The sequence below is a fragment of the Scomber japonicus genome, chromosome 18 (assembly GCF_027409825.1).
Source record: "Scomber japonicus isolate fScoJap1 chromosome 18, fScoJap1.pri, whole genome shotgun sequence".
NCBI classification, from domain to species: Eukaryota; Metazoa; Chordata; class Actinopteri; order Scombriformes; family Scombridae; genus Scomber; species Scomber japonicus.
In genome coordinates this window covers 18,729,366-18,753,119 of record NC_070595.1, presented here as the reverse complement: position 1 = coordinate 18,753,119, position 23,754 = coordinate 18,729,366, and the positions used below count along the sequence as shown (strand labels likewise).

The 23,754-nt window shown below is 40.9% G+C and overlaps 1 protein-coding gene across 2 annotated transcripts; it reads left to right on the top strand.

The window, feature by feature from the left end:
- Positions 1–1,702: 1,702 nt before the first annotated feature.
- On the top strand, positions 1,703–22,847 carry ppp1r1b (protein phosphatase 1, regulatory (inhibitor) subunit 1B). Of its 2 annotated transcripts, none has more exons than XM_053337943.1 (5): positions 1,703–2,344; positions 14,879–14,968; positions 16,913–16,988; positions 18,358–18,495; positions 20,620–22,847. In XM_053337943.1, exons 1-5 carry the CDS (start codon positions 2,231–2,233, stop codon positions 20,784–20,786), a joined length of 585 nt encoding a protein of 194 aa, XP_053193918.1. In that variant the 5' UTR covers positions 1,703–2,230; the 3' UTR covers positions 20,787–22,847. The 2 variants fall into 2 exon arrangements, with proteins under 2 accessions (XP_053193918.1, XP_053193919.1); XM_053337944.1 differs by having other exon boundaries at positions 1,723–2,344; positions 14,879–14,962.
- Positions 22,848–23,754: the final 907 nt, after the last annotated feature.

Genomic DNA, 23,754 nt, shown 5'->3' with positions numbered 1-23,754 from the left:
ATACCCCTTGCAGGTTCTCTGTGACTGCAGGGGGATAAGAGAAGAGGGGGCCCTTTAATAACCACAGTGCTGACCTGACACCAGCTAATCAAGCTCTTTCACACATGCTGTTAATATCAAAACGCTCTGCGAGACCTGCCCTCAAACCAAACAAGTGTTCAGCATTTTTTTATTTATTTTTTTTGCAGAGATCAAGTTGAGTCCAGAATCTGCATCTTATTTGTTTTAATGAAGAACAAAAGCACTGGGGTGCACCCGTGTTTATCACATCCTGCTCAGACACAGATTCCTAAAAAGAAGCTACTCCTCCAACTGATTCTCTGGTCTCTTAAATCAAATGTAACCCTTGATTATTTGTTTATTATTGACAATAAAATTACTCAATCACAAGTTTCATTAAACACTGGAATCCTGCAGCTTGTAGTGAGCCGACCTCTTGAATAGAGCCTATTAAACATTCCTCGTGAAATATTGCACAATTCCTGCCGAATGCACCACAACTTACATAACCACTGTGGAATAAAATCAAATGGCAGTGAGGGAAGTTCTTCAGAAACATTTAGCAACTGCTTGGATAATTATTTTGTTGAACTTGTCAAATTTGTCATGAACATAAACCACAACATACAGAGATGGGATAATGAGTCGCTACTTGCAGGCTTGAGGAGGTCATTCTTTGTTGGAGACAGGAGTGGCTTTGTTGAGGAGTCAAACACCCAGGCAAACCCTTTAAAAATCAAATCCCGAGCCCATTTGTCCACCCCCACATGGAAACAGTGAATAAATAACAGGCTGGCATGTTGGACTTTCTCTCACTAGTGGGATAAACAGTTGACTGTTTAATGTGTTTCTGGACTCAGTTGTGCTCCCAGAGCGCCACATATACCTTGACCTTCCTCTCTGTTCTGCCCACCAAGTCCCTACAGCCACCTATTTTCTTCCTTCTCCTCCTCCTCATCTCAATCTACCACCACAGAAGCTATCTCCTTTATTCCAGCCCATGCCAAAGCTCAACTCTGCCCCGAGGCCAAATCCATTGCTCTCCACTGTCCAAATCCCTCTGCCATGTGAGTGAAATAACAGCAAGGCCCTGAAAATAGCAATGGAGCTGCCCTTTTTCTCCCTCTTCTTCTACTTCACAACAACAATCTGCCTCACCTCTACTTCCACCATCCTCTGTCTCTATTTTTAAACTTGATCTATTTAAATTCTTGTTGTCCTATTTCGTCTCCTTCCTCTCTTCCATCTTAATGGTCTCTTTGTATTCTTGAAACAAGTGTTTTGATGTCTTTTATGCTTTTTTTGTTATTCCATCTGTTGTTAGATTCAGTCGTGCTGTTTGCAGGTTAAAAAAGCATTTTTAATGGATTTGTCTCAGGCGTGCTGAGCTGGGCTTTCATTGAAAGTTATTGGTCAATAGCGGCATATATAACAACATCCAACCTAATAAATCTAGTGATGTCAGTGGCATTGGCTTAGCTGCTGGAATCTCATGTACGTTCCCGCTACATTCTCCACAATGCATCTCTCTCTTCTTGTTTATCTCTCCTTGCACTCCCTGCTCCCTCTCTCCCTCCCTCTCTCAACATAAATCTCTCATTCACAAATAGAGGCCAAAAGAGGCTCAGCTGATGTGATGAGATTATTATTTTTTTTCTGATTACAAATCAACCACAGCTTAGATAGATAGAAAAACACAGCAGCCGCCCCCCCTCTCCTCTATCCCCTGTTACATCCTCTTTTTTTCCCCTCCCCTATTTGCTCTGACTCCTCCTGTCTCCCCTGATATCTCCACCTTCTTTTGGCCCTTGGCACCTCCCCTCCTACCCACCCACTTCTCTCCCTCACAGCCACATCTAAGGACATGCCTCATTCACTGCTGCTGCACAGGTTGTGAGGGTGGGGAATCAGAGAACGAGTGAGAGAGTAAGAGAGAGAGAGAGAGAGAGAGAGAGAGAGAGAACCAGAGAGGTAGAGGAGAATATTAGCAACTGCTGAAGAGGGAAAGAAGGACAGGAGGTGAAACAGAAGACAGTCTGTTGAGTTTGGTGTTTTTGCTGAGAGAAGAAGAGGGTGTCAGGGTGTGAAGGAGTGAGGCAGGAGAAGGGTGGACAAGTCTTCAGGAGTTGGGACTACCCAGCAGTGGGAGGTTCCTCCAGGAAGTTTATAGTGATCTTCGGCAGTAACTACCTCCTCTCCGCTGGGAGTCAGACCCCCAGGATCCAGAGCCATGGAGCCCTCCGTGACGACCGAGGTCGAGGGGGAGCCCAAGGAGAGGAAGAAGATCCAATTTGCTGTTCCTTCCGCTGCACCCACCAACCTGGACCCTCGGCAAGTTGAGATGGTGAGCAGGAGTTGGGGCAGATTAGAGTTTCCGAGAATTCAGTTTAGTTTTCAGCTCTGACTTGTTTTCTTATTTGTGTTTCACAGCTCACATTTCTTACTGACTAATTCCTCCTCTAGCTCTCACCTAGTTATTCAAGGCAGGGGTAGCTCTGTTTATTGTGTAAAGGACGTACCACTACTGGCCAAATTTCTTCACTTTAGAACATCTTGTCTGCATCACCTTTTCTCTCTGCTGTGTTTCATTTTTGACAAGTTTTTCACACAGGGCTGATTCTGCTGGCTCTGTACGCCACTCGGTTGAGAAATTATGATGACATTTCCCTTTCTCTGTTTCCTCATGAGATTACTGCCTTGCTGTCTCATCTCATCTTGACCTGTTTAACAATGTGACATTGACATGAAAGCCATTATCTTGCCTACGTATCCAGCTCTCTCTTTTGTAACTTTCTAGCAAAGCAACAGCGAGCCCTTGACATTTTGTTGGTGGTCACACAACTGACAGTGTTAATAATTACTCCCTCCTTTTTTGGGGGGTTTTGGCAGCTTGTCTTTCTTACTGCATGTAAGTGACTGACCTCTGTCACACTTTTGTTAGTACAATCCCTCAGCCCTGCAGCCACACAAAATATCTTATGACTGACTCAGCATGGCTTTGTATCATTCTGTGAACTTTGTACACTCGTTTTTTGATTGGACGACTCAGATCTTTCTTTTTTTTTGCCCTAATGCTGCTGGTGGCTCTTATTTTAGAGCAGGAGAAAGTGGGCCAAAGTAGGAATCGGTTGATGCCAAGGTAGATCGAGGCCAATGGCTCATCCCTCCCGAGAGCTTGAGGAGAGATGAGGCGGGAAAGCAAGAGAGAGATGTGCCATATAAAGGAAAGCAGTGAGAATGCCCCACAACCTGATCTCTCACACCTGTCTGGGGTCAGCTCCCTTAGGGACTGTCCCTATTTCACATCTTCCATGAGGGAGACTTTAAATGAACTTGAGTGGCCTGCGATCATGCTCCCTCTTCCCATCATACTCTCATAATACGTTTGTTTGTAGTTTTTATTTTGCATAGCAAAGAAAATCTGATAACTGCATATCAAAAGGAATCAAGAGTGGCTTGTGTGATGTTCTTGAAGACTTATTCAGAAGGCTTCTTCAGTTCTGAGAATAATCATTTATTTTCTAAAGCAAATCCTCCTTCTTCAAGACTTGAATCAAATTGGATTTTCTTGCCTTCCTCTACCAGCTTTTAATGGATAGGTTCACAATTTTTTCAAGTCTGTCCTAAAACCATATTTAGGTGATCAAACAAACATTTATAGGTTCTCTTGCTGTTGAGTCAGTATCTTTCAAAGTTAGTCTGTTTTTTCCCCAAAGTCCCTCTTTTTGTCACAATCCTTCCACTGCTGCTGAACAGGGAAGCACTGTCCGCCGAGACACAAAGAGGCCAAAAGACAGTGGAAGATTTCCACTTTATTGGACAAACTCAGGCAGCTAAAGTCTCATCTGATCTTTTGTTTTCAGTGTTCATTTTGGCTTCTGACTGTGCAGACAGACTTGTGAAATTGTAAAACTATCCTTTTAGATCATTCTTGTCACCGGAAAATTTATGACATAAGTTGCTTCAGCTCAATTTCTCATTTGAGACAGTAACACAGAATATATGGGCTAAAGTGGAAATGATTTTGCAATATTTCACTCACATTTACACATAAAAAAACCTGCTCTCCACCTCCCCCTCTTATTTTCTCTGTATCTCATGGCCTATCATCACACTTTGATGCCTATCATCTCTTCCAAGAATCGGCAGGATATCTATGTACCATATGTGAGCTGTGCGTTTATTTGAAAAAAAAAAAAAAAATTCACTTCCTTTTCTGTTTTGGGGTGGACCTTATTGCTCAATCACCTTATGGACAAACAGTGATCAGCTATATTTAGGACACGTTGGCTGGCTCCCCTCCAGCCTTGGCCTTTACCTCTAGATAGGTTGTGTGTGCTCAAGCTTCTGCATCAGTTTGTTGGCTTGATGCTGCAGCTAAGGACATAAGCTCATTCAATCATCCATGTCACAGAGATGCTTCAAGAGTATAAAACTGTAAAGTCTCAAATTGGCTGTCAATGATATTCTATTCTATATATCTGAGTATGTGTGCAGGCTATAAAAGTAACAAATGCACCTAAGGAGGGGGGGTGAGGAAAACAGGGGGGGGGGGGGGGGCGTTTGTTCAGGAGAGGATGTGTTTATGTGTGTTTAACAGCAGATAGCGTCTACACAGGGCTGATTGGAGTCTCCAGGGACGTGTGGGTGGGCAGAGTTTAACGGTTAACGCTACCCCTCCCACAGCAATTACTGCGGCCCTCAAGTGCGTCTTTGCTAATGAGTTGCAATGACTATACCATTCTTCTCCAACTTGTTATACAACCAGAAAATCCTTACTGTCGTTTCCGGTGGCATTTCTACCACAAAAAACGCTATCGACTGAACCGCCAAGGTCTAGTTACCATGGAGACTGGCTGAACAACTATGTCGCCCCAAAGCTCCCCCACAGTTAGCATCTAAAAGGTCAACTTTAATAGACAGCTCTGTATTTCTAGATAGTTTGTTTCCATTGGTGCTGTTACATGTTTGTAGATGTGTATGCATGAATGCTCAGCGATGGGTTCGTTATTGATGTGTGAGACACTACCATACCTCCCACTCAGTGAAATATTGTACATTGTGTGAGAAAATAGCAGCTACTCATATACATGCCTCAAAGGCGCAAGATATGGAAACACTTCTCACCTGTTTTTGAATATTTGCACCGAAGGAATTCTACTTGAATTTCTGCAAGGTCGACCATTATAAATAGACTCGGTTTATCTACATAGCAACAAAAACTAATTTCTCACTTACCCCTAGCAGTATTTAGCACTGCAAATTATTCTGGTTGTATTTGGCCAAGTTTTTACACATTTATCCCTTGAACTATCTACAACCACCCCAGTGCATGGAGGTGAATACAATTTAATTTGTGGTGGTCAAAGCATTGAAAATGTGTCTCAATATTCTGTTTTTAGATAAACAAAGTCAGCTATTTGTAGATAATCAGCAGCTGTTTTCTACCAACAACTGTCCACAGTGGGCTCTGTATTCAAGGTAAACTGAATGTCACATGGTTCAAATTTTGTTCACAAGTGAAGTGTCTCTCTTCACTGACAAACCTTTCTACTTGTTCTAAGAAATTTTTGGCAGGCTTCAGACTCACCACTAAATTACTGTGTAAGCCCTGTCCAAGTTATCCTCCTCCAAGCCCTGAAGTGCCCGGACTTGAATTTTTTAAACCGCAACAACACATTTGTCATCATAATATTTTCTTTCTGGCTCCCCAGTGGCATCCCTGACATCTTTTTTTTTATGACTGGAGTTATGTTCTGCCATCCCCTTCAAATCCTCCTAGAATGAACGGCTTTTTAAGATGATCATTCTTCAGTAATCTTCACATTGAGGGGTAAGGAAGAAAGTTGTGCTTGTCCGCAAAAACACAGAGAAAGCACATGGCTGTGTTTACCATCCCTACCCCCCACTCCACACACACACACCCACACACACCAATCCTGCGTGCTTTGCAAGTGATGTAGGGTAATGTGCATAATGGACAGAGATTAGGGTCATGCTGCAGACACTGCATCCCTGATTCCCTACAAGTCTGCCTCCCTGTGGCCTGGACAAGTAGACATCTCTCCATGTTTCTCCTCCTTCGACTCAGCCTGATCTGATCAGCTCATTTTGATCCTTTAAATTGAAACTCACAATGTCAAAGGGGATGTTAAAAGGGCAGCATAGAGCATCCATCTAAAGCCCTCAAACAGCAACCAAGTTCATATTGATCAATATTGAACCTAACTGACCTAATGCCATGAAGGGCATACTTTAGGGTTTCTTGCACCACTCACTCCCCAACCACCACCACTCTCCAACCCTTTCTATCATCCACCTGGTCAGGTCTCCTCTGGGTTAAACGTCAAACAACGACCTTTGATGCAGTGAGTGTTTGTGGGTAAACATTAGCAGTCTGGGGGACTGTCAACATGCACTCCCAGAAAGAACATCTTGTTAGATGGCACAAAGCATGCTGGGACTGGGCAAGAGGGTACAGTGATCTTTCCTTGCATTTGGACATGTCAGAAATGTCACTGTAATGGTCTGACTCAGTTTGCCCGATGATGTAATCTGTCAGTCTCATGAAAATTATTTTTAATGTTATTTTTAAGTTACCTGCCCAGAGCAATTTGATGATGTTTGTATAGGCAAAACCAAATGCATCTTTAAAGAAATAAGAAAAAAAGAAAAAAGATGAATTGCTTTGCTTGAAACCGCAGATTGTAAACACGCTTTGGACACAATCAATGGTTCTCTTTCTTCTGTTTATTTGTTCGTCCCTGTTTTTGACAGTCCAGGAGTTTTGGTTAGTTAATGACTCTATGCATCATGGTCATGGACTGTATCTGTCTCCAGCAATTTCACACAAAGTTTCCCTTCATGTATTTTTTTCCCTACTTTACTTCAGCGGTATAGTTCTGTGCAAAAAAAGCATGTTTACTTGTATTTTTTTTTTTTTTTAATCACATTGACTTAGTGACAACATGAGCAGAACAATCTATCATCTGCTGCTGGTTCCTGTGCGCATGGCTGTGTGATGTGTAAACAGTTAGAAAACATAAATATTGAACATGGGTAGAGTGATTTGTGCCTGATGACACTGTACACAGTGAGCTGATAATGCACCATAATGCCCACTGCACCTCAGGCATGCACGTGGCACAGAAGAACCTTATGGAGGCCTGCAGCACTGCAACACTCCCTCTTAGCCTTTGAGCATTATGGTCAACAAATCCTCTGTTGTCAGTTGGTGTCATTATCCTACTCAATCACTCACTTGTCGCTTCAGGGGATCATCGTTAATCAAACCAAATCAGGAAGAGATGCATCCCCCTAATGTGCATTCGTTCATCTCCAACTGCACATGCATGGGTTTTTTTGTTTTCTATCACAGTGTATCTGAAGCACTTCATCTTATAACTTGACTATAGCAACAACAGCAGCAGCTATATCTGTGATGAGAGGAGAGGGAGAGGATTAGAAGGGCAACAGTAGAACAGTGAATAGAGAAATGGGGGTAGGGGGATAAGGGCTGGACAGGATCTGGAGCTGACCTGCCGCCAAATGTTATGAGACATCAGTATGCTTGTTGTTGCCTGTTGTCCGGACCCTGAACTGCAATTTGTGTTGCCTTTGTCCTTCCTGATTTAATTTTCCGGTTCAGGGGAAGCTGAAGTTGGAGTCCCCCTCGCCAAAGAGCTACAGGATGGTCAGACTGATGATGGCATATTGACAGAAGCGCTGAGGCCTGAATAAAAACAAATGGGATTGGTCTCTATCCCTGTTTCATCAACACAGAGAAGACATGGCATTATGTTATTGCTGCTGTGCCTGTTGTAATCTCTGATTTTCATCACAGCAGTTGATGTTGTTGTTGAGATTTTTTTTTGCACGTTTAGCTGCTTGAGGCTTAATGGGCTCGTACAGAGGGCACACCGGGTCATCTTTAGCATGTTTAGGAGGAAATTACCCAAAGCAGAAATAAGTTGTAGTGACTGGTTTGTCTGCCTGGAATGCAAAACTAATATTTGGAATTTATGCTATCAGATGGTAAATCGAGGCGTTTGTAGATGATGGTAAATGTTGGTCATAATCTTGTGTTTATACATGCTTTTTGCATCCAAGCAATGACCTGTAAGCTGCATAGCAACCATCAACAGTGACCTGTTTTTTCATTTATCACCTGTGGGTAGATATGACATTGCAGATGAGTAACTATAGCTACTCTTCCCTCTGTTTGTACCTGCCTGTTGACCTCTGAAACAGGTCTTTGTCAGACGCATAATGCAAAACCACTCAGTGCTGCTGAATTTGAACAAGTGAACAAGGAAAGCAGAATTATCTCTGTGTTTGCAGGTTGTGAGTCGTGCTGTCGTCTCCTTGAAAGCTTTGATTGGCACCTTCCCCGTCGTTGCCTCGCCCTGTATGTTGCTCCAGCGTGTGCTGTGGGGCTGGCAGGTGGCTTTCTGTCACTCATCAGCCATTGGCATATCCTCTATGTTACACTGTGATGGTAAACCTTTCCTCCAACAGTCTCTGGAACAACAGGCCAAACAGCTAACCGCAGCTAATTACGTAAATGCTGGGGGGTACAGAGGAGAAGGAGAGAGAGAGTGACAGAGAGTGAGAGAGCGAGAGAGAGAGAGGGGGAGTTGGGGGGGGGGGGGGGGGTTGTCTGAGTATGATATCATTCTGCCAGTGGGTGCTGTGTAATTACATTTCCTATTTGGGGGTCATTGGAGAGCCCCTCCAGATGCTATCTCAGGCCCATCTGTTTATTCAGTTAGCCAGTGGTGAGGCCAAAGGTCACGGCACAAGTGTTACATGAACGCTGAGAGGCAACACACAGGACATAATGTGAATTCAGTGATACTGTTCATTTGAATAAAAATGAGCGCTGCATGCATATGTGACAGACCCCTGACCTCACTGAGCTGCAGTTGGGGGTGTAATGTCCTTGACTCTCTTTGAAACAGCTGGAAAAATGGGTGTTACTCAGTGGCTTACTGTGAGTGGTGACTGAGTGTAGCCTGAATGTATCTGATATAGGGTCACATGATAGATCTGGCCTTTGGTTATGTGTTTGTCAAGCTTATGGAAACATTTTGTCTGCCAGCTTTGTCAGGAGGCTGTAGCCAAAAGGTCTTTGAGCAAAACCCAAATAAAATTCCTCAAATTCCAAAGTGAGTATGGTCACAAACAAAACAACAGGCAGATATAATGATATTAATTAACCATGCTGATATTTGTAGCCTTGGAGCCTAAAAAACAGACTGCAGCGTTACCTCCCACTAACAAGATCAAAGTAGACGGTTACCAGAGTAGATACAGAAACAGCATTTGAATAGGTGTCCTTTGAAATGTGTTTTTTTACACATACAACACAATTTTGTTCCATATATTCAACCTGGGAGGTGGTTATTTGTCAAGAAAATGTTTCTTTGTGGACTAGAAACATACAACTGACTCAACCGCGTTCATACAGAGAGGGATCATTTTTCACATTATTGTGTTATTGAACTCATTGCACTTAAACACCACATGGGGTTCAGCCACTTCATTTTAAAAGGGCGGTGTGTGTGTGTGTGTGGAGGAGGGGGGATTAGCACATAGCTCATAGGAAAAGGGCGACGCAATGACTTTAATTGAGTTGCTCTGCAGAGTTCAGATCTGCTAAAGATCAAGACAGCAGAGGCGGAGAAAAAATCTGCACCTCTCACCCGGAGATGGACAGAAATTAGATAAATGGCCTCAAGAGGAGAGAGTGGTATTTCAGTAGAGGTTGTAAAGAGGAGGCATGTCCAGAAAGACAAGGAAGACAGAGAAAGAGGAGGTGTTGGAAAATGTTGGGGTGAGTGGTTTAAGAGCTGTATCTGTGCAGGTAATTTTATTTAGATAAAGAAAGATGAGGAAATGAAAGATTACAAAGCAATCAACAATAAGGGGATCCACCAATACTAGATAAATATGAATAACAGGAAACCTAAAGAAACACACAAATGCAAGAAATGCAAACTAAAAAGTAACACATTTAGATTTTCCACCTTCACAGTTTAGCTCTTTGTCATATTTTGTCAATAGTTTGGATTGCTGTTAGTTTGTGGTCCCACATTTGTTGGACAAATTTACTCCATAATCCTCTTGCCAGTGTGTGGATTAACATTATGAGTGTGTTCCCATTGGTGTACTGTACTGTATTGTACTGTATGTTGCCATGCACGTACACATGTACTTATTTCTCTGATGATGTAGCGGCATGTGCCCGTGGGCAGATGCCATAACTGCAAATCAATCTTGTACAAATCCATATCTATTCATCTGGAGCTGGGTTACAGGCCAGGAGAGAGAGACAGAGACAGAGAGAGGGGGGGCAGAGTTATAAAAGCTCCATATGGACCTGGTGGATGCTCCACCTCTATCAGAGATAGTTGACACACACTGCTTGATAGGGTGGCCCGATGTAATGCTTTGGCCACGAGGGATGGAAGCTGACAGGAAGAGAGATCTGAGGTGTGTTGTCTTTGTAAAGCTGACTCCCCTTGAGATGCTTGACTGTTAAGTGCTGGTGTGGGGCAGAGTTTTTGTCTCATCCTACAGAACCTCAAGAGACCCCTCTGATCTAGTTTATGCTGTCCTACTGCTGCCGCTTTTTATAGGCCTGGCCACGAGAGCGCCAGCTTAGAGGATGGCCTCTGGGGAGCAGGCCCATATCAGCCGTTTCTGCAACCCAGGCTGATACACAAACCAACACACATACCTGTACACACACATGTGGAAAGTCAACATATGCCAATGACTAATTTACCCCACATAGCACAGAGTGAAGAGTGGGGTACATGAGTCAGGAGCATTTGAGTCAGTCCCGCTACTTAACCTCTTTACCTCCAATTAAACTTGACAGATGTCTAAATATACAACGAATTATAGGATTTTCATTTATGTGCTCCAAATGTGCTCTAAAAACACAGCACCAAAGCGCTTTACAGAGGTTTGAAGGTCATAAAACTTATGAAAGATATGTCAGGATTAAAGAAGCATTTATAAAAAATGAATACAGAGGCATTGCATTTAGGTGTTTATGGTGTATTTACTAAATTTTGTCTAGTTTTGAAACTAGAGGGGTTTTCTTCTCTCTCTCCTCTCTGTCTGAGAATGCAGAGTCAGCACATTACTAAATTTACCCATCAGCTCTGCATAAACAAAGACATTTCCTTTCTATCCTATGATCCAAGAGCCAACGTTTCTTCTTATTGAGGCTAAAGCTTTCTGTGAAATGCAGAGAGGTGCTGCTGCCTCTTGGGGAAGCCTGCAGGCATACACCTGTGGAGCCGCAGAAAGGCCACTGCAGCAGCCGGCTTAGAGCCCCTCAGAGCAAGTCCACAGCAGCTCGACTGATCTTGGTGCAAAAACAATAGCTGCCAGCAGACGAGAGGGGTTTGTGAGATTGGGGGCAGGAGGGTTTAGAGAAGCAGAGGAAGGAGGGAGGGACTGGGGAAGGGATAAAGCATAGCGGGTGTAATCTCACACACTGCGCCCCAGTGTTGGCATAAATGAGGAAGTCACATACGATATTACGTAACTCAGGCTGTGTGTGGTGGTTTTAAGGCTGGAAAATTACTAGAGCCAGTATGCGTGTTTATATCATCTGGTGATGTCAATATCACACAGCAGCACGTCATCACCACCATCACTTTGCGTGTGTGTGTGAATGCACATGAAAGAGAGAAAGAGACACCTGTGTTTACTCAGCACTGACGCATTTACACTTATTGTCATTGGTTTTATGTCATTTAGTGTATTTTACAACCGGTTTTACAATTTATTTGAGAAGTGGACCCTTTCCTGGTTCCTATAGAAGGTTATATCATGGCATTTCACAAGCTCACTATGATTATTAAGTAGATGAAATCAGGATGACACATACACACACACACACAGAGAGCATGCCAGCATGCGATCAGGTAAATAGATCATCAGATTACGCTTCTCAGTGACCTCAATTATCCCACCCAATCATTTTACCTTCCATTTATCTCACCAGCCCTATTTTTATCTCAATCTGAGTAAATTAACCTGTTGTTCTGAATCTTTCCCCGCTTTCATTAAGCAACTGTCTTTTTCAATGGCACCTTCTTAGAGGTTCAGCATGCTTTGACTCCTCTGGTGGGGTCATGAAAAGCACTCATCACGTGCACACTTTCGTTTGATAGTAAACTGGAAAAAATTGATGATATTAAGATATTAAGCCTGGAAAACATGGGCTAATGTATACATGCAAAGATGTTATTTGCATGAAAAGAAGCAGGAGCTGCTGATTTAGTCAGGACAGAGCGACATAACCCAAAGCTTACCTTAACTTAAACCACAATAATGCAACAGAACCGTAAACTCAAAATTGGACATAACCGAAAAAGCAAATATCTGCATGACTAGAATTACAAGGAAGGGTCCAGTGGTTTTCCCTGTTTAATGGCTTTAGTGTTACAAGGTTTGGTCATGGCAACATCTGGTGTCTACTCTCTCTTGTGGCTGGCTGGTAGCAGGTGTCAGGCAGGCAGAGGCAGCAGGGTTCACAGCAGCACGGAGCCCCGAGCCTCCACACCTTGCCAGGGGTGAGACGGAGGGGGGTGGAGTGGTGTTAGAGGAAGCCCTGTGGATGTTCCCTGCCAATAAAGAGGGAGCCAGAGAGATCAATTGAGGAGAGAGGAGAGGGCAGACAAAGTAAAATGATAATAATTTGATTTTGGTTATGACGCACTCTGGTGAATGAGAGGGGAGAGGGAAACTGAAGTGGATAAGGGTAATGTCACTGTCAAGGAATGAAGGATGGATGTGGAGGTAAACAGGATAGAGGAAGCAGAGGATCAAGTGAGATGGAAACGAGAGGCGAATGACAGAAAGACAGATAGTGGTGAGGGATCCAGGAGAGATGGGAAAGCTGGAAGTTGCGTGACAAGATTAAAATGTATCTCTGGTGTCATAAATAAGGGAGAAATCCACGCTCGATTACTCTGTGTTGCCACGTCTGACAAAGGCAGATTTCCACCATGCGGCCTGCAAGCTTCTGCTTTGGCAACACTCGCCGTGCTGTGATGACGCACAGCTTGCTTAATAAGACGGAGGGGAACTAAACACAAACATACCCCTCCGTATAGAGCAGTTTTACGCAAAATAGAGCCAGGCTACTTAACTCTCTTACTGTGATGTTATGTGGTGCCGTAAACAGCAGCACCAAGGTTCATGTCACGGACAAGGTTGGCCTGCTCCACAGAGGACAATTTTCAATAACTCGCTTGTTTGACCTGTCAAATCCACTTAGCTGCTTTACTTTTTTCCCCTAAGTGCCCTTTATTTCATCCAACATTTTTCTAAAAGGTAGTTTTATAGATGCCAGCCATGAATAATTTAAAATTGTGAGAAAGTGGAGGAAAAGCATTGATCATGTTTCTTTATAAAACAAAAGCCCCCACACACTCTGCTCTGAACATTCCTTTAATCATCAAGTTATTAAAGTGATACTCCACCCCAAATTTATCTTCTGGGCATGACATATTCATTTCCTGTTCACATGAAAAGGCGGTTTGTAAAAAGTTTACAATTTGCTCCTTCATGGGGAAAAGAGGCTGTGTTCAAGTTGGATTTGTGTCGGTTTCAGCTGATTTAAATTGTGACCAGTTTTTCACAGTGGAAAAATGTATCAAAGCACCCACAGAAGCTTTAAACCACGATTGCAGCATAATCTTTTCTATTGTGGGAACTAAGATTTCATGACCAATTATTTTGGAGATTATTTTTCTTATCAAATGATAAATTATTGAGTCTATAAACTGCCAGAAAATATTGTAAAATAGGGTTATTGCTTATAGCCTTAATGTGTGGTTTAATTTTATGTGATTTTCTTCTGGTTTTGTATTTTAAAAAAAAGAAAAAGAATGAAATGCTGTGTGAAATTCGCAAAAAAAAAAGAGAAAATCCCTATCTGAATCCCCAGAACCCAAAGTCAAAGGGCATAAACTTCAAAGATATTTAAATTTACTGTAATTTAAAACAGAAAATATCAACAGTTTGGCCTTTTGCTTAATTAATAATTTGTTAAATTTCCTGTTGATCACCAGTTTGATTTAAATGACTAATAGTGTACAGTATAGTTGGATACTGAGAGTGTTTTAAAGAAGAAAATATAGCTAAATGCACTCATTCTGCCCTAGTCTTCATTCAGGGCACAATATTTGTAAACTGGAGGGATGTATGGGCACAGCTGGGCATTTATTCCAAAGGACAGAGAGTCCATTGTATATAGTGACTTTAGCTAGAGGTGAAGTGTAGACCTGCAGGCAACAAAATAGAGAGGGAGACTTGACATTGGAGGGGAGTGTCTGAGCTGATTACTTGGGCTCATTTAATGTAAACTCCCTTTTTCCATGGTCCCTCTATCTGTGCTAATGTATATAACTGTAGTTGGCACACTCAGGCAATCAAACACACTGAGGCGGCCATTGATTTCAAATAAATCCTGTATTAAAAGGTTTAACACTCCTAAAAATGCTGGTTAATTTGAGCAGCCGGCATCAATTTAGCGTCTGTTTTACACTATATAACTTTAATTATGCACAGTATTTGTCTATAGATTTAAAATGTTGCATAATGAGTGTTCCTCTACTCCACTGACCGCGGCATGTGCTCTGATCTGGCCAGTATTGAACTCCGAAACTTGCTGTTGGCTGTTGATCCATGATGGGCAGCAGCACTAATGAAGTCAGTGAGGGCCAACCCAGCATGAAATGTCAACATTTTCCATTAGATTGCTAAGACAGTGTGTGAGCATGATTAATAATAGAGTGTTGACGAGTGTTAATTATTCATATGTTTGTGGCTTGTGTGTGATTGCTTACAGATCCGACGCAGGAGGCCAACACCTGCCACGCTGTTTAGAGTAGCTGACCAATCATCTCCTGATGATGATCAGTCCACCCATCAGGTAAAGGTGAAGTCAAAACAGTTTTTTTAATAATAAGTGTCTGTGAATCCTCATCCATCATCGTCATCATCTGATCATGAACCCATACCAGTTTGGAGTCGTGAGTCTGACATTTCATTGTGCTTTTGTGTCATCGACTGTTTCATGAATCCCAGCTGTTATTTCATATCACAATATTTTTTTCAACCCTGCTAGTGTGTCTATCATCATGAACTGTTGTTGTGTGGTCAACCATTGTTCAAACCCAAGAACTTGAAGTTAAATTTTTACTAAATGCTTTGAGATTGAAAGTTTATTCTTAACCTTAGAGATAACAGTTTGACAAAAAATCAAACATAAAACAAACTCATGATTGAAAGCTTTGAAAAACAAACAAGTAACCAAGTGTTACCAATTCTTGCTGACTTTACTTTAAAGGATAGGTTCTCAATTTTTCAAGTCTGTCTTAAAGGTGCAGTGTGTTGCAGTGGCATCTAGCGGCATCTAGTGGTGAACTTAATACCCCTCCTCTAGCTCTCCTCTTCCAAGCATGTAGGAGAACTTACAGTGACAAAAGGAGCCCCAAAAGGTTTATCTAAACAACAGTGTTTGGTTTGTCCACTCTGAGCTTCTGTAGAAACATGGCAGTGCAACATGGTGCTCCCTGCTCCCTCTGCAGATATATGTGACTCATTCTAAGGTGACAAAAATGCAACAATTCTTACTTTCATGGGATTATTCACTAATTAAAACATACTCATGAGATTATATTTAATATGTGCAAAGTCTGGTGCACTAGATGCCTCTAAATTCTACACATTGCACCTTTCAAAACAAAGGTTAGGTACCCATACATACATTAAAAGAGGTTTTGCACACTGTAATCATTTTTCCTGTTCATACTGACCGTTAAAGTATCCCTTCCTTGTGTACTTTAAATGTTATGGGGCACATTCCTAGTCCTTGTTTTGTGCAAATATTTATTTAAAAGTTTATCTTCACATTAACCTTGTTTCCTTGTTGGGCTGCAGTGGAAGGATTGTAATAAAAAGAGGGAATTTTCGACTAAAAAAGTTATAACTTTGGATGATATACTCTTTATTTGACCCGTTTTAATAGCTTAAGCCTCATATTAGCTTAATTTATTTGTATAGTTTTGCACAAAATAAGGACTGTGGATTTTGGAAGGGATTAGTATGGGAATAAAAGGGGATCTGTTAATGGTCAGTATAAACAAAAGGAATGATTACAGCCAGAAAACCCTGTCTCAGTGCTCATATGGGCACGTGACTGTTGTTTTCAGACAGACTTAAAGAATAAGAAACAAACAGATAATGATTGACAGTGTAGTCAAACACATTTATCATGATATGAACTATGTCTTCATAGCAGGAGTTAAAATTGTTGACACATACTGCTCATTAACACTTAAAAATGCCCTTATATAAGCTTTTAACTACATTAAACATGTATATACTGCTTATTAATGCTAAATGGGTAAGTACAGTGTTACATAACTCTAGTGGAAAACTCAAAATGTCAAAAATATTAAATACACTATGCCAGACTTTGGGACCATGTTCACTTCTACAGTATGAACACTACTCACATGGCAAATGGTGGCATTTATGAGAAGCCAAACATATCCTGAAGTGAAGGTATTACATTCCTGGCAAACACATGCAGTAACTATGCTATAGGGATAAAGAGAGTTGAAGCTTAGGAGCCTTTAAGAGATTAAAGTTCGGTATGTACAAGACATACAGAACATTTTAATTTCATAGTGCAATCCTGATAAAACATAGCATCTTGGGTTTGAATACTTCTCTAAATGTAAGCTTGATCTACTGTGTAATTTAATTTTGGAATAAAGACTTTTATATGGATTCATTGTACAGTGTTTTTTTCTTATCTTAAATGTACTGAAAGGGTTATTTAAGCTAATTAATGCCTCTTTCTCCGTGTTCACAGTGGGTCGTAGGAGAGAACGGAGTGCTCAAACCAAAACGTGTCAACCCAAACGTGTACCAGCCTCCATCACTCAAAGGTCGGTGTGAGCGGTAATGAAACCGCAGGTGGTGGTTGTGTGTGTTGTGATTCATCCTTGTGTTTAAGTCCTTCTCGTTTTAACCGTGCTTCGGCTGCCGTCAATTTCCTCCTTGTTTTCCATGCTTCATGATAGACAAGAATGCATGTGACAGATGGGTAGATACGCAATAAAAGCCTTTACTCCTTCTTCTTCTTCTTTTTTTCTCTGCATGGCTGATATGCATAGGCTTGTTTCGGTGTTTTCGGTTCTTAGTGTAAACTCAACAGCAGGCTCTGTATATTTGTGTGTGACAGAAAGGGAGAAAGAGAGAGATTAAAGTGTGACAGCTGTGAGACACTGAGTGTGAGTCTAGGAAAGTCTGGATCATCCAGGATTACACTCAGTTGTGTATACAGCTGTGGCACACACACACACACACACACACACACACACACACACACACACACATATAGGAAAGACATAATAGAAATAGAAACATTAAGACAAACACTCTCTTATGTGTGTTTATGCATGTGGCTTCTTGCTTGTTGCATGTGGTCGTTAAAGGGGCAAAACTCTTCATCTCATCTTCATCACTTTGGTGCTTATCAGCAGCTCTTCATTTATTCTGGGATTTCTGAGTGTTTGTTACATGTCAAGTGATGATATAATGAAGCAGGAAGCCTTATTCTTTCATCAGAAATCTGTCCTTCAGCAGCTCAGTTGCAGAGAGCGAAAGAGAGAGAGAGCTACCTTGGAATAATTTCTAATTACATAACGTACCTTAAACTAGAATAAGTGACCTGCCTCAGTGCCGCACTGTGTATCTGAGGGTGTGAGAGATTGAAAGAGAGCAAGAGAGAGAGAGAGAGAGGCCAAGGTGACCCAGCGGAAGTGAGAGGAGGAGTTGAGGTAACATCACAAAAGGGGAGAGAGGGTGTAGAGAGAGAGAGAAAGAGAGAGAGAGAGAGAAGCGTGTGAGTCAGCATTGCCAGCCGAGAGCACTGAGGAGAACAGGCAGCCGAGGAAAGTCGAGGGTACAAACAAACAGATGGGAGAACAGGGTGAGAGAAGGGACAGAAAACAACAGCGAGGCCTCTACTGTATTAAAAAAAAAAATCAGTGTGGGATACCATTTTGCAGTTGCTGGCTTGCCTGTCTATCTATCAGTGCATGTGTTTAATTGGCTTCCTGCCTGCCTGGCATGTATTCAAAAACCCCCGTGAGGCTTGATAAAAACTGACAGTTTTGAAGCGTGGTAAAACCACAACAACATCTCCCTCTATCCCTGTGTCTATGTCCGTGTGTTTGTGTGGCTATCTCCCCGTGCGTGCTGTGTCTACCTGTGCGTGTGCGTGTTTGTGTTTGTTTGTGTGTGTGTGTGTAGCTGTGCAGAAGATGGCTGAAGCACACATGCAGAACCTAGGTGTCTACCCTCCTTTGGAAGACCCTTGTGAAGGGGAGGAGGATGAGGACTACAGGCAGGGAGAGGAGGGAGAGGACACATCTCCCACCAAAGCTGCTGGTGAGAGGGAGGTTCTCTGTCGACCGGCTGGGACTGTAACATACTGTCAGTGACAACGTGACACACAGCGGCAGCAAGGATAACACCGTTGTTGTTGTTGTTGTTGTTGTGATTATTTTTCAAATGAAAAACTGCAACTAATTATTTTAACCAGATCACATAGATTCAAATTGCTTGGTCTGTCTTGAATAACAGTCTACAATGTTGAGATATTTAATTAAGTGTCATATATGAAAAGAAAAAAAGGATAATTACCAAATATTTTGCTTTTTTTCTTCAAGAAATGATTGAAATGATTAATCAATTATCAAAACAGCTGCCAATCAACTAATCATTTAATAAACTAATTGTTGTAGTTCTAGTGGTGTATATTGTTCTTATCTCTTTAGATCATTGGCCTGAGATCTATAATATGGCACCACGTGGAGAAATCTACAGCACATTAATGATAACGTTTAATAGGAGACACTGAATTTCAACTGTCAAAAACATGAATAATCTGATTTTGTACCAAAACAAATATCCACCACATATTAGATATCCAAGATAAAGGAAATTAGTTTTAGCACAATATAAGGCATTAATCACAAGCTGATGATATATCTCAGGGTATATTTTTCTGTCAGGTTATTATTATATATATATTTCTAAATATTTATTCTGGTGTTGTCTGTATGGAGTTTGAGATTTCAGGGTAAATATCTCTCCATTATAAGAAGCCACCGTTGCAATTACTCCTTAAACTGTGAGAAAAACAACTTCCTTCTTCTGTCAAACTTCAGTTCACTGTACTAAGATTGAGTTTTCCTTAGTGACAGGCATTGCATAACACTCTGGCTATCACCTGGCAATTAGTAGAAGAAACCTTTTGACCTTATTAAGTTTGCATGTTAAAAATGATGAAAAACAAATTAATTTCAAAGAATTTCACATAATACAAGATGACAAAGATGGAAGAAACAAGGGCAGACAGGAGTACATTGGCAAGAATAAACCACAGTATGACCGGTTGGTGGTTTTGTTCTTGGCCTAAACTTTTACTCACTTGAACCTGCTCTGAAAAACATTTGGTCCAAGTAGAATAACGCCGCTGTTCTCAGAGGAAGGGTAACGTAAGCTCCTCTGCGGGGCCGACCAACAGGACAGGTGAAGCTCTGTGCATTGAGAGACAGACCCAGTGTCATATTAGCCCTCTGCCTCTCGCCCCAAATCTGTCAGAGGGTACGCTGAAGCTGTCTAAAGGCCTAGCACCGACATCTATACCAGTCACAGAGGCCAGACAGGATTAATAAGGACAGAGAGCAGAGCTGTCTGTGCACAGAGAGCTCTGATCCTGCTCTGTATTCTCCTCCATTTCAGCCCGTCTTCTATTATTTGATATGCACCAGAGAGTTAGGAGCTGCACCCAGAAAAACTAGATTTTTTTAGCAAATATATTTTTTGCATATACACCACCTTAGTATATGTTTTTGATTTTATGCAGCACAATTATGGGTTTTAATCTCTATTATATCACTTGAGAACAGTGTCCTTTCTTTGAGAATTATTGCTCTGTCAGCCCAGATGACAGGCTCCGTCAATAAATCCCTTTGTGGGATCCTAGTAAAAAAAACAAAGTACCCAAACAGGATGTTGATAGATCCTAATTGGGTCATTTGATTACAGCTCATCTGTTGTTTCAGGTTGAGCAACACAATTAGGGCTTGGCGGGCTGTGACGGACAGAAGATAAAAAATTATCTAATTAGGTAGCTGTTCATGACATGATTGACATCTGATGAAATCCTAGTGACTGACAACTGTAAAGACAAAGAACAAATAGTCTCCTTCTTGTCTCATCCAATGTTTTTTGTAATTGGGCAGTGGGTCTGCAGCTTAGAAAAGGTGCATGAAAGTGTAAAAAAGTAAGAATTTAAGACACTGCTACACATTTCTTTACAGTTCAGTCCTCCTTTTAAAATACTTGCCCTTTCCTAAATTGATAATAGACGACCAGAAACAAACTAAGTGCAGTCAGTCTGTTTTTACTACCAAAGACACTCCATATGATACTTAAGTTTATAAATAGCCTAAAGTGTATTCTTGATTCCCTGCTGCTTTTTAACATGAGTTTTTGTTTCCTTAGATCACCACGAGACAGCCACCACCGACCAATCAGACAAGCTTTCCAGCGTGAGGGAGACGGTCAAGCAGATCCAAGCAGCACAGGAGGAAGAGGAGGAGGAGGAGGAGGAAGAGGGGAAGGACAAAATCCAGGCAACGACAGTGGAGAACAGTCGGGGTAGTAACTGAGAGAAAGAGAGAAAGAAAGACAGAGAGAGAGAGAGAGAGAGAGAGAGAGAGAGAGAGAGAGAGAGAGAGAGGCAACCATTTGGAAGAAGGATTGGGGAGAGTGAAGGAGTTTTGTTGTTTAAAAAAAAGAGGTTAAAATCTGAAGAACTCAAACAAGCTGAGGAAAAGGATTTGCTGTTTAGTGGATGTCTGAGAGCTGTGGGTGGAGATTAAAAGTGAGTAACTGAGCGAAATATATACTTCCACGAAATGAAAGAGGGAAAGCAAATTTGTGTTTAAGGAGTTGGCTCCTTATGAGGGGGTGAGGAATGATGTACTTACAGAGCAGACTACAGTCGCCACTTTGGCCCTAATGTCCCCTTCTTTATAATGAGTGTGGAGAGGACAAGGTCAGCATGACCAAATACCCTGAAAGACCAGTCCTCCTTCTACCTTAATGCTTCTGCACAGAACTAAATGTTCCTTTTAAAGAGGGTAATGATTACTACAACTAACACAAAATCTCACATGCATTCAAATGTTCTTGGGTACATTTTTTTAACAAAGGATTGTCTCTCATATGTCCCTTTTTAAAAGTACTTGAAAGTCTTTAAATCTGTGTTGCGGTCGGTGTTCCACTTCATCTTGAAACCACGGCCTGCATCGCTCTGATTCGCAGCATATTTTTAAATGTGTGTTCCTTTAATTAAATGTGCTTTTACTGCCATCTTGTGGCAGAAAGAAGGAAGTTTAAAGCGATATTCCAGCCAAAATCTACCTTTTTTAAGTTCATGAGAAACTTTAATTTAAAGTTAGTGACAATAAATTTCATCAGTGACTCATTTTCAAGGTCTAAAAGAGTTTTAAAATGCCTGTGGGAACATTTCAAACCATTGCTGCATTATATTATCCACTTTCTGCCCATCTATATATTTAGAAGTACTTTTGAGTCAGTCCAAGGTCAATTAGCCTATACTAAATAGATGGATACCAAATTATTTAGGGAGTATCACTTTAAGAAGCCCCAAAAGGTTTATCTAACGAGTGTGCACAGTGAGTGTATGTGTACAATTATTGCATTTAAATCAGGACTTTTCCTCATTTGAGTATTTTTCAAATAAATCTTTAAAGGGTGAAGCTACCTCTAATTTTCTCAAATTATCCAGCTATTGCCACGATGCATCACACTTTTGATTCAACGTGAACCGGATTTCCGGAATCAGTAATTCAATTTCAAATCTTTTCCAAATGCTTTGGACTTCTTCCTGAGTGTTCGCAGGCTCCCTTTTGTATGTTAACACTTTTCTATCATCATCTTTTTAATTGTTCACTCATGACTTGTATGTCACGGATCTGTTGTGAGAGCTATTTTTCTAAGCTAATGCTCAGTGTGTGAGTAGCTCAGCTGATGTTTCTACTGTCTGTATACAACCATACTAAAAACAACCTATAAGTAGCATTCAGCACCAGGAGCCTAAAACCAGGCTTCATGCTCAGTTTTTGACTGACATTTGAGCAAAATGATCACTGTACAAACTTTTGTCAGTCTTTTTATGACAGTTTAGATGTTCACTTTGTCTCTCTCTGTTGGTGGATGACAAGTCGATGACTATTTTAAATGTTTTTACTGTCTTGCTTCTCAAATTGTCAGCCTTTGCCGAATCTAACTTCCAATTTAAATGAAGATCCAGGATCTGATGTTGCAAGAAGGTTCCCAGTTGTGCCACAGGATGAATAAATCTATCATCTGGGCTGCCGTCTGTATATAAAATAAACTGTGTGGAGCTTCTTTTTTTTTAACCTCTGACCTGCTTGAATTGTTGGATGACTGGGTGAGCAGGTTGTGTGTGCTGAGGCTCTGTTGCCGACGCTGTCCTCCCTCCTCCGCTCTCTGTCCACCTCCCCTCTCCTCCTGGGTCAAAAGAAAACAACCATGGAAAGAAGACATGTACGAACTCTTATTCTTATCTGTCTTTACTTTACTTTTATTTTTTTTCCATTCTCTTGTTTCTAAATGTGATGTGGTTGTTTTAAAGTGAACATCAATATAATATAAAAATAAATACTTTCCCCCTCCTTTCATCTGTAGCCTCATCTGTGGTCTGTGTGAAATCTGAATTTATCGGAGTGTCTATTTTTTATTGTTTCTCATTTATCTTTCCAGTCACCATCCTCCATAAAATACAAACACTAAATCTTCTGCTGGATACCAAAATGTATTATGGCTCAACAGAGGATTTTTGGTGTATTTTTTAAACAGATAATAACTCATGAAATAATGAAATGTTCTCATGTCATATTTGATAAAAAGCTTTCTGGTTAAAACAATTTCTATTATCACAAAACAGGGTCTGTTAAGATTAGGGCCCGACCCATACTGGATTTTTGGGGTTGATGCTAATGTTAGGGAGTAAAAAAATTCCAATATTGATATATCAACCCATAATGTTGAATGTAGAATATATATACATAAACATACTTTTTTTTGCAATGATCCCTCAAATGTGGTGATCAAACACTTCTAAGAAATAAACTTTATTGTTTAAAGTAACATGGGGACTTAATAATTATAATTAACTATAAAAAAAACCCCACATAGAACAAAAAGGACATATGTATTACATAGGCTTTGGATTAAGAAAAAGGATCAAATATACATAAAATGTTATTTATATAACCCTAAAAAATAGAATATAACAACATATAAGCTGATACATATCTGTGATAAGACAATATTGGAGCTCTAGTTTAAATTTTGTCACCAAAATGTGGATTATTCTTTTTCTCTTTACACATAGTCACTACGCCTAACCCTATATTAATGCAACTTATCTAACAAGAACAACAAAAACTCCCAACATAATTGTATAAAGTAGTACTAATTCATTATATTATTCATAAGCATTTTTCTTTTGACTGATTAAAAACTTTTATAGTGCACAGATGAAATGTAGTGAATTATAGGGCTGCTTTATGATACAGTTAACTT

Bases quoted from the DNA above. Each gene is read 5' to 3' on its own strand.
- ppp1r1b (XM_053337943.1), top strand. From the start codon at position 2,231: ATGGAGCCCTCCGTGACGACCGAGGTCGAGGGGGAGCCCAAGGAGAGG. The intron at 2,345-14,878 runs GTGAGCAGGAGT...GATTGCTTACAG, and splicing joins ACCCTCGGCAAGTTGAGATG to ATCCGACGCAGGAGGCCAAC. The intron at 18,496-20,619 runs GTGAGAGGGAGG...TTGTTTCCTTAG, and splicing joins ATCTCCCACCAAAGCTGCTG to ATCACCACGAGACAGCCACC.